The sequence below is a fragment of the Heterodontus francisci genome, chromosome 11 (assembly GCF_036365525.1).
Source record: "Heterodontus francisci isolate sHetFra1 chromosome 11, sHetFra1.hap1, whole genome shotgun sequence".
NCBI classification, from domain to species: Eukaryota; Metazoa; Chordata; class Chondrichthyes; order Heterodontiformes; family Heterodontidae; genus Heterodontus; species Heterodontus francisci.
Window position 1 is genome coordinate 20,464,959 of NC_090381.1, and position 15,291 is coordinate 20,480,249.

At 45.8% G+C, this 15,291-nt stretch overlaps 1 protein-coding gene across 2 annotated transcripts; it reads right to left on the bottom strand.

Moving 5' to 3' along the window:
• Positions 1-998: 998 nt before the first annotated feature.
• fbxo45 (F-box protein 45) lies at positions 999-10,682 on the bottom strand. Of its 2 annotated transcripts, XM_068041760.1 has the most exons (3): positions 10,071-10,682; positions 3,581-3,727; positions 999-1,305 (listed from the first exon to the last, which is right to left on the bottom strand). In XM_068041760.1, the coding sequence occupies exons 1-3, from the start codon at positions 10,644-10,646 to the stop codon at positions 1,135-1,137; spliced, it is 894 nt and encodes a 297-aa protein (XP_067897861.1). In that variant the 5' UTR covers positions 10,647-10,682; the 3' UTR covers positions 999-1,134. The 2 variants fall into 2 exon arrangements, with proteins under 2 accessions (XP_067897861.1, XP_067897862.1); XM_068041761.1 differs by having other exon boundaries at positions 1,212-3,727.
• Positions 10,683-15,291: the final 4,609 nt, after the last annotated feature.

Consider the following 15,291-nt stretch of genomic DNA (forward strand, 5'->3'; position numbering starts at 1 on the left):
TACTAGACTTGCATAAAGTTCTACATAAGGTTAACATAACTTGTCTGCTTACCCAATAGCATGTGGCTGGTCCAGTTGTGTTTCTGTCAATGGTGATCCCCAAAATGTTGATGAAGGATTCCGCAATGATCACATTAGATGTTAAGGGGAGGAGGTCGGACTCTTTCCCATTGATCTAGTCTATTAAATGTTTTTGACAATTTAGGCACCTCAATTAGAACACCTTCTAAACTTGAGGGAATACAAACCAAGTTTATTACTTTCTGTACCTGCGCACATATGGAACCCTAAATCCAGCTGATGTTCCACAGCTCCTAGTTTTGTGCCATTTAGAAAATGATGCAATTGTCTTTCTTGGATCCAAAGTCGATGACCTCACAGTTGGCCAGATTCTGTCTGCTCACTAAACCCGTCCTTTGTAACATCCTGCTCCCAGCAACACAACTTTCTATGCCTCTTAACTTGGTGTCATCTGCAAACTTGGATATAACAACTCTATTCCTTCATCCAAGTCATTGATAGAAATGGTGAAAAGTTGAGGCCCCAGTGCAGAGTCCTGGGGAATACCACTTGTCGCATTCCACTAATCACAGAACAAAAGCTTTCTCCCTTACCTCCCATCTATCACAAGGTTACCTTGTCTTTTTTGTTAATAATCTCCTGTACAGAAACTTATGAAATGACTTTTGGATATCCATTTGAACGTCCAAAGACACCTCCTTGTGCATCTTGGTCTCCGTCCTCACCAGTGGAAAGAATCTTTCACTGTTTACCTACAGCATTGATGTCTAGCCTCAAATGGAAAATAGTCACCTCAGCAGTTTACAGGGCGGGGGAGTGGAGTGCTATTATTAGCACTGGGGAACTGAAGGATTAAAAAGCCAGAAAGTTAACAGAAAGTCACATTGTTGGTCCATGGGGAGCTGATCATTGTATCTGCTATATATCAGTTCCCTTAGTGTAAATGAGACACAAAATTACCAGCTGCAAGACCACTGTCCAGACTGAAAACTAGTTGCCCAGATTTATTTACAGATAAAACTATGTACAAAAGCAAAGAGAGACAGGTCAGGTAAATTTCAGCCCAAAACAAAAAAGATCAAACTTACACAAATCGACTCTGGATTGACTGCTTCAAAGCAAACACTCTTGACAAATCTCTGGTGACAAGATTTCACAAAAGTTCCCATTCTCTCCCAGCACAGAAAGGGAGGCTGAAGTAACTGATGACCACGGAAGGGTTCTTGGATCGTAAAGACATTGTTTGTTTAGTGCAGAAACACAACTGCATGAGGGCCACCTGCTCTGAATTAGCCAAAGCAAAAAAAAATGGTTTTACCATTTGACAGTAACACAAATCCTGAAAGAACGGACTAATTATTACATTTCCCCTAAGTTTTTTCACAATTTCTTTTTTAATTCAACAAAGCAAAGTGCTAATAGTTATAACACTTTTGTAGATAAAGTGGTGATGTCCTGACTCCAGATGTCATCTCATGTTTTGACACGAAGGTAATTGGAAATCATAAACTTAGTATGGCACAGACTGCCAGTGCTCCTCACTGTGCCTTCAAAAACACAGGGGAAGGTGCAGTGTTAACGGCATTTACAAGCAGCCTTAGCCACGCTCTAGAGTCATGTGCTCTGAAGCAAGTTGAAGATCACACACTTTTTGCCAATTCATTCTCAGGGTAAAGGTTTTTTTCATAAAAATGTACAATTCAGGTCCTTTAAAATGTTTCACAGAAATTAAAATCTTTCACATATGTACAAATAAAAGATTGTAAATAGCGAAGTACCATGTTCAACTTCCATGTTAAACCATTTTGTGCGTATTAATATCTACACACACATAAAAGTAACAAAGTAACTGAAGTACAATCCTATAGCAGCAATACACATCATGGCTTACCTTGTACCAGACAGACATGTGCAGTAAACCCACAATTTCACATTTGACGTGTTTTTTAATAAATACCCTCCCAGTTTGTGTTTGGAAATTCATGTTAAAATGTTGGCCTGGCTGTCACTATATTACAGCAGCACTAAAGTCAAATGCTTCAGGCCCAGCCATCAGGATTGCTCTCATCTCCTGAGCAGTCCATATATAAAGCAGGCTAGTCCAACTCCCCTGGCACGAAACTCAGCATGCCACCACTGATCCCCAAGAGCCCCACAGATCAGGAATCAATGGAAAACCTGGTAGTAGGTTACACCATTTGCAGCTAACCAGGATAGCTTCTATTTTCTGCCCCTGGGAATTGCTGGCAAGTTTTTCCAGAGAAATGTTAGCTGTATAAAATGGCACCCAGTGCCATTCCCCAGAATTCCCAATCAGCTGGCATGCTGTTCAAAGGCTGGGGCAAAAACTTCACAATGGATTTAGGTTTTCTTCTTCTTCATTTATGACAGCACTCAACTTCAGCGAGGTTCAAACAGGAATAAATAAATAACTGTATTCATTGCACATATATCTTCAGGGAGCTGCTGAAAGTTACAGGCATTTCAGCTTTCGACGTGTATTTAAAATTGCCAATTTGGTGCATTCATCGCAGAGCTCAAAAAAAATCATTTTTAAAAAAGTAAAATGTTAACCATTAACACTGTACAACAGCGTCGAGAAATAAACCTTCCCATTCAAAAGAATTCAGTTCATGCTGCAACCTTTGATGTGTTCAGTGAGATTGAAGTGAAACTGGGTATTAAGTCAATCCCCTTGCAAGCCATTTTCAAAGCAGGCAGGGCTCCGGTTGTACCATTAAATACACCAGAAGGATCACGAGGACTTTAGGCTTCTCTTTGTAAAACTAACTTTAAATGGTAGTGAACAGAAAATGAAAACTGGCAGTAGGGTGGGCGGGGGGAGTTCCCTTTACCGTAGGTAACACAGCCTTAAACCTAGTCAGCTAATTGCGATGTTGGACAAGAGGGATGGGACACCATCAACTGAAGTGTTATTTGTTTCTTTTATGTAAACATTTTGATAGTTGGCTGCTTGTCAGATCCCACACCCTGCTAGCACGGACCTGCCATGCACCTTCACACAGAGATCCAGATACCACTACCCATGAAACCACTTCACTACCCCACCATCTGCCCTCCCACTCACCCCCAAAAGAGACTTCATCGCTCGTCCAGCCCATTTCACAATAACAACTTCAAAATCCTGAGCTTTGCAGCATTCAATTACAATCGAATGTTTCAATGCAGTCAGGGAGAACACAGTTTCAGGTTTAAACTTTCAACTAGCAGAATGATTTGAGTTACAGCCTGACCCACCCATCGTGATAGTGAAAGTGGACACAGCATTTTACAGTAAAACACAAATGACTGACGTCACTATACACACACAGATTATTTAGACATATATACAATGATGATCAAGCCACATGGCTTCTCCTGGCTAGCAGTCCTCACTGCACTCCCTTGGACTACTGCACACTGCTCCTTTGACTGCCTGGAACTGACAAGACTGTCCATGGCCGTTTATGCAGCTTCCTTTGGTTTCTAAGACATAAACTCTTGCGCAGTTTGCCTGCTATCAACCATCAAGTGGTTTGCCCAGATAAACCATAGTCACCTCAGTGTTGCCATAAACCGCTGACACGGCTGGGTACAGGCATGCTTTTGGCAAGCCTCGGAAAGCTACGCCAAGGAACTCATAGCCTCGTTCAAATGCTAAAGTCTTGTCTTCCATGTCAAGAATGACGCGTATCCTTTCCCCAATCTGTAAAAAGCAGGCAAAAGATTTAGGAACAGCAGAGACAGAGCGTTCACCAACATATTTAAAGGTATTCTCTACTTGAGATTTCATTTGCGACAGTCTCTCCATGTACAGTCACGGACAGTTTACTCCCCAGATTACTGGTACGTTTTTGAGGGTCACTTTTTAAAATATTTTTGGCTTACATAGTATTTCACAGAATGTACGGCACAGAAACAGGCTAGTCAAACCCACAGGTCCATGCTGGTGTTTATGCTCCTCCCACCCTATCAGCATAACCTATTCCTTTCTCCCTCATGTGCTTATCTAGCTTCTGCTTAAATGCATGTATGCTATTCGCCTCAGTTACTCCCCATGGTAGCACATTCAACATTCTCATCACTCTGGGTAAAGAAGTTCCTCCTGAATTTCCGGCTGGATTTATTAGTGACTGTCTTAAATTCATGACTCCTAATGGTGGTCTCCCCCATAAGAGGAAACATCTTTTCTACATCCATCCTTTTAAACCCTTTCATAATTTTGAAGACCTCTAACAGGTCACCTCTTAGCCTTCTCTTTTCAAGAGAAAAGACCCCAAATCTGTACAGACTTTCCTGATAGATATAACTTCTCAGTTCTGGTATCATCCTTCTAAATCTTTTCTGCACTTTCTCCAGTGCTTCGATATCCTTTTTGTAATTGAGACCAACACTGTAGGCAAACCCTGCTCCCCATACTGCAGACCTCTAGGTAAACTCATAACATGGCCACTGAACTAAGGGAAACCTAGTCAGTTTATTTCAGCTACCAGATTTATCATGTGACCCTGTATCCTGGGAAGGTGGCTATGTATCACAATAGACTTCCACTTGGGTTTTAACTACTAAACACAGAAGTGTTAACATTTAAGGGTGAACAGTTAACATTTTTTCAAAAAAAGAGTAGCTGTTAAACTTTTCAAGTTCATGTAGTAGAATATAGCTGCTGCACTGAATAATGACCCAGTCATTCTCTGTAGCTTTTTTCTCTTTGCTCACAGTTTATACAAAAGCTATCTGGTCTGATCTCGCTCTTCAAAACAGCAGACAGACTCATTGAATTGAACAGGACATAAGTACCTTTTGAAAGAAGCAATGGAAACCAACTTCAATTAAATACTGCCTCACACTTGGATGAACAATACCCACAAGATGTTTGTATTTGAATTGAATTGAAGATTGGGTCCTTCCCTCAGACTTCAGGTACAGGCAAATCATGGAAAAATTGGAAAGATTTTTAACCATTTATTTTTCATGGCAGAATTAAAGCAGCAAATACCATCTTAAATCTTAAAAGTTTTCACTTTTGCATATCCACCTCATGTACAGAGAGACCATATTCCTCTCACCCAACGCTCCCCAATAAACGTAGGCAACCTATTCTTCTCACCCACCTCTCACAGCATACTGACATGGGCAGCCTATTCCCTCTCACCCACCTCTCGTACAGACACCATATTCCTCTCCGATCTCTCCCCAGATAAATCCAGGCACCCTATTTTTCTCGCCCACCTCTCCCAATGTAGAGACATAGGCAGCCAATTTGCAGCAGTCACCCATCTCTCCCCATCTACAGAATTAAGAACATTAATGGCACCTGCAATAATGGCTACATTTTACAATCACTAAGCTGAAAATCTCTCATACTGAAGGTAAGCTAACAGGTTTCCCCCATTCCATCAGTATGGAGAATCTGGTGGACCTTATCTAATTGAATCAGTGTCAAATGCCATTATATCAATCAAGAGCCGCCTCTCGGAAGACTGGGCTGTGTGAAATTCAGATTTTAAGACAACTGTAAAGGTTTGTCCTCCTCTCTAGAGTCATTGAAAATGGAATGAACATCGACACCACTGGGTCAGCGGCTTGGTGGGATTTGGGGTTTAAATTTATGCATTCTCTAAACTGATGGTTAAAACTACAGCAAACTGAGTCTCCCGAGTACAGCAGGAATTTTTCTCCAGCAAAATGCTGTGAGTGGGGGTACTTACATAATGCAAATTATGTGCTTAAAATCAATCCTAGTTAATTCCAGGAGTATGGTCTCCAGGCCTGACTGACACGGAATTACAATCATCACCATTCAGGCCAGGATATATGGTGTCATTATATACAGCCTTAAAAAACTAATACTTCTATTTGTATAGAGTACTTCCATTTATATTATGAGAATGGAGATAGCCCTGTCTAAGAGCAATACTTTCCTGGGGAACATACAAAGGAACAGTGAACGGGTTTAATGGCCTACAAAATAACTTTAAACAAAAAAGGCAGACATAACACAAAGGGTCCAATTTTAATTCTGTGTAAGTGAATGGGTTTTGAATGGGTTAAAATATCACCCAAAGATTCTGATTTAGGTTCTGAAAAGGCATTAGAAAGGCAAAAATGTGCGTAGAAACAGTACCCAAATCAAAAAGATCAGAGTGGGAATGCAAGTGCATATGACTAAATAAAATACACACACACTGCACGTGGGTATAGATATCCATCTTCTGTGACATTATAAGTGCTGCACACCTCCATTGAAAGGGTTTGGAAAGAACATTTCTACTCAGAGAAAACAAATGGAAAATGGTGGGAACTTTTTTTTAAAAACCACTGCAGGCAAATATAATTTGTTCCTCTCGCATGCTACAATTACACAGTACACCAAAGGAGCACGCAATCCTATCTGTTTAGATACAATTCTTTATAGCAAGAAGCCATAGAACAATACTTAAAAATTAGCAGAGATCTACAAAGCATTGACGGATTGAACTAATTTGAATTTTCCTTATTTATCATATATATATCTTTTCAGCTAAAAGGTTCTACAGTTTAAATTCAGGACTTTTATTCAGAACTTGCCTGTAAGGCACAGGCATCCCAGAATTTTCTGTCTATATTCCTTTTGCAAATGCAACTCATGATTTTATCTGAAGATTGGCTACATACCTAAAAAGTAAACGCAGGGCTATGGGGAAAGAGCAGAGGAGTGGGTCTAATCTGAGAGTTCTTTCAAAGAGCTGGCACATACACAAGGGGCTGAATGGCCTCCTTTAGTGCTGTATCATTTGAACTTTGATTCCCTGCACTAGGAAAGTAAAAGGCAAACAACTGAAACAATGAGGTAAACATTGCTATAGATACTGACTGAAGGAGAGGTTGAGCTGAAGCAGCAACTCACGGACTAGGGGATTCCCCAGTGACCAGGCGTGTTTCAGAACCCAGAGCACAGTAACTCTCCATCTCAATGGTGCAGATCAATCCAAAATTATTGGCAAAGCAACACAGGGCAAACTGAGCAAGTGAAGCAAAATAACAATGGCAGAAAACACCTCAAACTAACCAGAAACCTTTCTTTGACAGGCAGAGACCAGGATAAACAACAAATATAGAGAGAGGCAGGGATTTCCGATGATTTTACTATGTGGCTGTGCAATTAGGCAGTGTACAAAAAAGCCTGTTTATTGACAGATGAGTGTAACACCCATTAAAGATCACTTTCCATTTGAGTATCAATCAACAGGAAAAGGGGAAAACGATTTCCTACCAGGCACTGGCCCTTCACAACTGGGTCCCGATAGTGGGCTCAAGTCAGGCCCACACTAACAAGTTAAAAGTCTCCATGCAAACTGTAAGGGTCCTACAGGAAATGTAGCAGTGGCCACTTGTACAAAACTGTAGTATTTGCTTCAGGAGGCCACAGAACAGCAGATTAAAAAACAATTGTTACAGATGAACATATTAAAGCAAAACAGCAAGACTAAAATATAGGTTTCAGTAGAAGGATCTGACAATCCAATCAGAATCTCTGGGCCCTCAGTCACAACCTTTCCCCATATCCACCGGCCAGCACTGCTGCCAGTTGTTTGTCTCTTTCCCTGCATACCCATGTTCGCTCCCCAGTTCACCCATCCTTGTCCCCTCTCTCCCTCTCCTGACCCGCTCCCTGCTTCTCTTCCCCATTTCCCCTCCACTCTCATCTCTTCCCTCCCATCCACACCTTGCCCGATTCCCTCTCATGAATATAGGAGGAATGATCAGTAAGTTCGCAGATGACACAAAAATTGGCGGTGTCGTAGTGAGGAGAAAAGCCTTAGATTACAAGACGATATAGATGGTTGGCAAGATGGGCAGAGCAGTGGCAGATGGAATTTAATCCTGAGAAGTGTGAGGTGATGCATTTTGGGAGGACTAACAAGGGAATATACAACGGGTGGTAGGACCCTAGGAAGTACAGAGGGATCTCGGTGTACTTGTCCGTAGATCACTGAAGGCAGTACAACAGGTAGATAAGGTGGTTAGGAAGGCTATGGGATACTTGCCTTTATTAGCTGAGGCATAGAATACAAGAGCAGGGAGGTTATGATGGAGCTATATAAAATGTTCGTTAGGCCACAGCTGGAGAACTGTGTACAGTTCTGGGCACCAGCTACAGGAAGGATGTAATTGCACTGGAGAGGGTGCAGAGGAGATTCACCAGGATGTTGCCTGGGCTGGAGCATTTCAGCTATGAAGAGAGACGGGATAGGCTACGGTTGTTTTCCTTAGAGCAGAGAAAACTGAAGGGAGACCTGATTGAGGTATACAAAATTATGAGGGGCATTGATAAGGTAGATAGAAAGAAACTTTTTCCCAGCGGAGGTGTCAATAACCAGGGGGCATAGATTTACGGTAAGGGGCAGGAGGTTTAGAGGGGATTTGAGGACATTTTTTTTCATTTAGAGGGTGGTTGGAATCTGGAACGCACTGCCTGGAGGGGTGGTAGAGGCAGGAACCCTCACAACATTTATGTAGTATTTAGATGAGCACTTGAAACACCAAAGCATACAAGGCTACGGGCCAAGTGCTGGAAAATGGGATTAGAATAGTTAGGTGCTTGATGGCCGGCATAGACACGATGGGCTTGTTTCTGTGCTGTATAACTCTATGTCCCTTCTCGCCCCCATATTCCCTCTCCACTCTGTCTTGGTCCCTTCCATTCATCGTCCCTTCTCTCTGACATCCCCCCCCCCCCCCATTGTCCCCCCTTCTTTTGCACCATCCATTCCCCTTCCCCGCTGTCTAGCCCACCCCTAGTCTTCCTCCCTATCTCACACCCCCCCATTCCCCCTCCACTCTGTCTCACTCCCCCATTCCCCTTCCACTCACTCGCAATCTCAGTCCCCCTCCACTGTTTCGACCCCCATCCCCCCTCCTCTGTCTCCACCCCCCCATTCCCCCTCCGCTCTCTTCACCCCCCCATTCCCCCTCCGCTCTCTTCACCCCCCCATTCCCCCTCCGCTCTCTCCACCCCCCCATTCCCCCTCCGCTCTCTCCACCCCCCCATTCCCCCTCCGCTCTCTTCACCCCCCATTCCCCCTCCGCTCTCTTCACCCCCCATTCCCCCTCCGCTCTCTTCACCCCCCATTCCCCCTCCGCTCTCTTCACCCCCCATTCCCCCTCCGCTCTCTTCACCCCCCATTCCCCCTCCGCTCTCTTCACCCCCCATTCCCCCTCCGCTCTCTTCACCCCCCATTCCCCCTCCGCTCTCTTCACCCCCCATTCCCCCTCCGCTCTCTTCACCCCCTTCCCCCTCCGCTCTCTTCACCCCCCATTCCCCCTCCGCTCTCTTCACCCCCCATTCCCCCTCCGCTCTCTTCACCCCCCATTCCCCCTCCGCTCTCTTCACCCCCCATTCCCCCTCCGCTCTCTTCACCCCCCATTCCCCCTCCGCTCTCTTCACCCCCCATTCCCCATCCACTCTCCCGCCCCCCCATCCCCTCCACTCTGTCTCGACCCCCCACTCCCCCTCCACACTCTCACCCTCACCCCCCCTCCACCTCACCCCACCTCCCCTCCACACTCTCACCCTCACCCCCCTCCACACTCTCACCCTCACCCCCACTCCCCCTCCACACTCACCCCCCTCCCCCTCCACACTCACCCCCCCTCCACACTCTCACCCTCACCCCCCCTCCCCCTCCACACTCACCCCCCCCTCCACACTCACCCCCCCCTCCACACTCACCCTCACCCCCCCTCTACACTCTCACCCTCACCCCCCCTCCACACTCTCACCCTCACCCCCCCTCCACACTCTCACCCTCACCCCCCCTCCCCCTCCACACTCTCACCCTCACCCCCACTCCCCCTCCACACTCTCACCCCCACTCCCCCTCCACACTCTCACCCCCACTCCCCCTCCACACTCTCACCCCCACTCCCCCTCCACACTCTCACCCTCACTCCCCCTCCACACTCTCACCCTCACCCCCACTCCACACTCTCACCCTCACCCCCACTCCACACTCTCACCCTCACCCCACTCTATCTCGCTCACCCCATTCCCCTCTCCCCAGTACCTGGTATTTGGGCGCGTTGTTACACTGAGGGAAGCTGCCCGCCGCCTCCCCGCTGTGCAGGAGGTTGTTGTCGACCAGGTTCCAGCCCCAGCTCTGGTCATCGCTGCCCAGCAGGGCCACGTAACCCTGGCACTGGAGCGGGGCGCGGCGGGTGGCCACACCGATGACGGCCACGGTGCCCAGGGGTCCCTCCCACCAGATCTCCCAGGCGTGGCGGCCCTCACTGAAGCCGATGTGAGCGCGGGCACCATCCGTGCTCTGTGCGATGGGGTTGCGGTGCAGGGTGAAGCCGTTGCGCTTGATGTAGACGTTGCGGGAGCAGTCGGCCGCACTCCAGGCGTGCCGCAGGGCCCGGGCCTTGGCCTTGTAGCTAATCAGGTTGCACAGGATGTCCGAGCTCAGCGCCTCTTCGCTCAGCAGCCGGCCGCACACACTCCGCCACACCTCGCTGTTCTCATCCGCCTCCAGGCAGCGGTGCCAGTGGCGGCACACCAGCGAACAACTCAGCAGCTCGGGCAGCTCCAGGTAGGAAAAGAGCAGCTCCAGCACCCGGGCCGGCAGCTTACCCGCCGCCATCTTCCCCGCGGGCCCGGCGGCGGCGTGCGCGGCCCCGTGACCACCGTGCGCGCGCGTTCCCGCCAGCGGAACGTGCGCGGCCCCGTGACCACTGCGCGCGCCCCCACCCGCCCCGCCAGAGGAACGTGCGCGGCCCCTCCCGGCGGCGCACAGCTCTGCGCGCACGTGACCTGGCGTTGCCAACCCTCCCGGATTGCCCGGGATTTTCTCAGTACTAAAGATTCAAAATTAAAACAGAAAATGCTGGAAATGCTCAGTAGGTCTGGCAGCATCTGTGGAGAGAGACAGAGTTCATGGACAAATGCGAGTTAATTAAGGAAAGCCAGCATGGATTTCTTAAGGGAAAATCATGTTTTACTAAGTTGCTGGACTTTTTTGAGGGTTGATGAGGGCAATGCTGTTGATGTGCTGTACATGGACTTTCAAGAGGCGTTTGATACAGTGCCACACAACAGACGTGAGCAAACATAACTCATGGAATAAAAGGGATGGTAGCAACATGGATACAAAATTGGTTGATTGACAGGAAACGGAGAGTAGTGGTTAATGGATCTTTGTCGGGCTGGAGGAAGGTTTGTAGTGGAGTTCCCCAGGGAACAGTGTTGGGATCCTTGTTCTTCCTGATATATATTAATGACCTAGACCTCCGTGTACAGGGCACAATTTCAAAGTTTGCAGATGATACAAAACATGGAAGCATTGTGAATTGTGAGGAGGATAGTGTAGAACTTCAAAAGGACAGACAAGTTGGTGGAATGGGCAGACAGGTGGCAGATGAAGTTCAATGCAGAGAAATGTGAAGTGATTCATTTTGGTAGGAAGAACATGGAGAGACAATATAAAATAAAGGGTGCAATTCTAAAGGGGGTGCAGGAACAGAGGGAACTAGGTGTATATGTGCATAAGTCATTGAAGATGGCAGGACAAGATGAGTTAATAAAGTTAATACAGTAAATAAAGCATACAGTATCCTGAGCTTTATTAATAGGGGCAAAGAGTACAAGAGCAAGGAAGTTATGCTGAATTTGTACAAGACACTTGTTCGGCCTCAGCTGGAGTATTGCTGGAGGAATGACGTGAGGGCATTGGAGAGAATACAGAAAAGATTCGAGAATGGTTCCAGGGATGAGGAACTTCAGTTATGAAGATAGATTGGAGAAGTTAAGGCTGAGAGGTGATTTGATCAAGGTATTCAAAATTATGAGGGGTCTGGACAGAGTAGATAGAAATTGTTCCCACTTGTGAAAGGATCAAGAATGAGAGGGCACAGATTTATAGTAATTGATAAGAGAAACAAAAGTAACATGAGGAAAAACTTTTTCACGCAGCGAGTGGTTAAGGTCTGGAATGCACTGCCTGAGAATGTGGTGGAGGCAGGTTCAACTGAAGCATTAAAAAGGGAATTAGACAGTTATATGAGAAGGAAGAATGTGCAGGGTTACAGGGAGAAGGCAGAGAAATGGAACTAAATGAACTGCTCTTTTGGATAACTGGTGCGGACTCAATGGGTCGAATAGCCTCCTTCTGCACTGTAACAATTCTGTAATTAACGTTTCAGGTTTGTGTGCTTTCGGACTCAACTGTTCAGTATTCTGCTATTAGCACTTGCCTTCTGGGAGAGGAGCGGACCTGCGGGATGAACACGGAATGGGGAGCAGTTAAATAAAGGCCAAATATCACGGCCTACAGCACTTACCTTCCAGGAGACCCGGCATGCTGGAGTTTGAAAAAAATCAAGTGACCATTGACATCACAGGAAAGCTGCAAGGTGATTGGTTGGTGAGCAACTGCTGTTAGGGAGTATCAGTATATAGTTAGGGTATGTGTGTAAATAGCTGAGTTATAGCATCTCAACAACTGGTAGACTAAAAACAAGTAAAAAATTAAGGAACAAGTGAGTAGCTGGTGAGTATTTTTTTGAGTAAGGTTTATCTTAACTAGTGAACTATATTAATTTTTAGTAGGATTTATCAGTATTAGTAAGGTTTTATTAATAATTCTAAGATGTAGTATTGGTAAGGTTTCTTTTTTTTACCAGTAGCAATGGGTCAATTAATAAATAAAGGAATAGCTTCAACCTCGAGACTGCATCTCCTGTGCTATGTGGGAGCTCCAGGATGCTTCCCATATCCTGGAGAACCATTTGTGCAGGAAGTGTTGTCAATTGAAGCAGCTTGAGCTCCAGTGTTTGGAACTTGAGCGGCAGCTGGCAACACTGTGGCCCATTCGTGAGGATGAGAGCTATGTGGATAGCACTTTTATAGATGTGGTCACCCCACAGTTTAAGATTATGCAGGGAGAAAGGGAATGGGTGACCGCCAGGCAGTCAAAAAGAATCAGTCAGGTAGTGGAGGAGACCCCTGAGTGCATCTCACTCTCCAACAGATATTCAGTTCTGAATACTGAGGAAAGTGATGCTTCACCTGGGGACTGCAGCCAGAGCTAAGTCCATGGCACCACGGGTGGCTCAGCTGCTCAGTGGAGTACAGGGACGACTGGAAGAGCCATAGTGATAGGTGATTCAATAGGACAACAGACAGGCGTTTCTGTGGTCACAGACATGAATCCAGGATGGTGTGTTGCCTCCCTGGTGCCAGAGTTAAGGATGTCACTGAACAGCTGCAGAGCATCCTGAAGGGGGAGGGTGAACAGCCAGCAGTCGTGGTCAACGTTGGAACCAATGGTATAGGTAGAAAGAGGGATGTGGTCCTGCAGTCAGAATTTAGGGAGCTAGGTAAGAAATTAGCAAGCAGGACCTCAAAAGTAGTAATCTCAGGATTACTCCCAGTGCCATGCATAAGTGAGTATAGAAATAGAAGGATAAGACAAATGAATGTGGTGGCTGGAAAGATGGTGCAGGAGGTAGGGCTTTAGATTCCTGGGACATTGAGACCAGCTGTGGGGGAGATGGGACCTGTACAGGCCGGACGGGTTGCACCTGAACAGAGCCAGGACTGAGTTCCTTGCGGGACATTTGCTAGTGCTGTTGGGGAGAGTTTAAACTAGTTTGGCAGGGGGATGGTAGGGTAGACTCAGTTGGGACAAAATCAGAAATGAAAATGGAAGGCAGAAAATTAATGGATGAGTCTGGAAGACAGGAAACAAAGGTTAGAAAATTTTAAAAAAGAGTTTGGCAGTGCTCAAGGGTATCTATTTCAATGCAAGGAGTATAGCAAATAAAGCAGATGAGCTGAGGGCACAGATAGACATGTGGCAGTATGATATCATAGCTATTACAGAAACATGGCTTAAGGAGGGACAGGAATGGCAGCTCAACGATCCAGGTTACAGAGTTTTCAGATGCAATAGGGACGGGGATAAGAAAGGAGGGGGAGTGCCAATTTTGGTCAAACAAACTATTACAGCTGTGAGGAGGGATGATGTGTTGGAAGGTTCATCAAACGAGGCCATATGGATTGAGCTCAGGAACAAAAAAGGGGCAATCACACTGCTGGGAGTGTACTATAGATCCCCAAACAGTCAGAGGGAGAGAGAAGAGCAGATATGTAGGCAAATCTCTGAGAAGTGCAAGAATAGGACAGTAATAGTTGAGGATTTTAACTGCTCCATTATTAACTGGGATAGTTTTAGTGTGTAAGGAATTGAGGGAGCAGAATTCTTGAGGTGCATTCAGGAGAACTTTTTTGGCCAGTATGTAGCAAGTCCAACAAGAGAGGGTGCAGTTTTAGACTTAGTTTTAGGAAGTGAAGATGGGCAGGTGGTAGAGGGAGAGCATTTTGGTGGCAGTGATCATAATTCAGTCAGTTTTAACATAATTATTGAAAAGGACAAGGATAGAACAGGAGTTAGAGTTCTCAATTGGGGCAAGGCCAATTTTACTAAACTGAGGAGTGATTTAGTGAAAGTGGACTGGAAACAGCTACTTGAAGGTAAATCAGTGTCAGAGCAGTGGGAGGCATTCAAACAGGAGACTCAAGGGGTTCAGAGTAAACATGTTCCCACAAAGAAAAAGGGTGAGACGGCCAAATCTACAGCCCCTTTGATGTCAAGGAGCTAACAGGGTAAGATAAGGCAGAAAAGGAAAGCTTATGTCCGACAGCAAGAACTTAATACTACAGAAAGCCGAGAGGAGTATAGAAAGTGGAGGGGTGAAATCAAAAAGGAAATTAGGAAAGCAAAGAAAGGGCATGAAAAAATATTGGCAAGCAAAATCAAGGTGAACCCAAAGATGTTTATCAGTACATTAACAGTAAGAGGATAACGAAGGAGAGAGTAGGGCCCATAAAAGACCAAAAAGGTAACCTATGTGTAGGGGCGGAAGATGTTGGTATTGTTCTTAATGAATACTTTGCATCTGTCTTCACAAAAGAGGGGGACAATACAGATATTGTAGTTAAGGAAGAGGAGTCTGAAATATTGGATGTGATAAACATAGGGAGAGAGGAAGTATTAATGGGATTAGCATCCTTGAAAGTTGATAAATAAGCAGGGCAGGATGAAATGTACCCCAGGTTGTTAAAAGAAGCAAGAGAGGAAATAGCGGAAGGTCTGACCATCATTTTCCAGTCCTCACTGGATACAGGAATGGTGTTGGAAGACTGCTAACGATGTACCTCTGTTTAAAAAGGGAGCGAGGGATAGACCGAATAATTACAGGCCAGTCAATCGAACCTCAGTAGTGGGA

What these genes read in the sequence shown, in the direction of transcription:
- fbxo45 (XM_068041760.1), bottom strand. Translation starts at nt 10,646, where the DNA reads ATGGCGGCGGGTAAGCTGCCGGCCCGGGTGCTGGAGCTGCTCTTTTCC. An exon ending in ACAACGCGCCCAAATACCAG is followed by an intron (nt 3,728 to 10,070) that starts GTACTGGGGAGA and finishes TGCTTTTTACAG; the next exon opens with ATTGGGGAAAGGATACGCGT. An exon ending in CGGTTTATGGCAACACTGAG is followed by an intron (nt 1,306 to 3,580) that starts GTGACTATGGTT and finishes TGGCTAATTCAG; the next exon opens with AGCAGGTGGCCCTCATGCAG.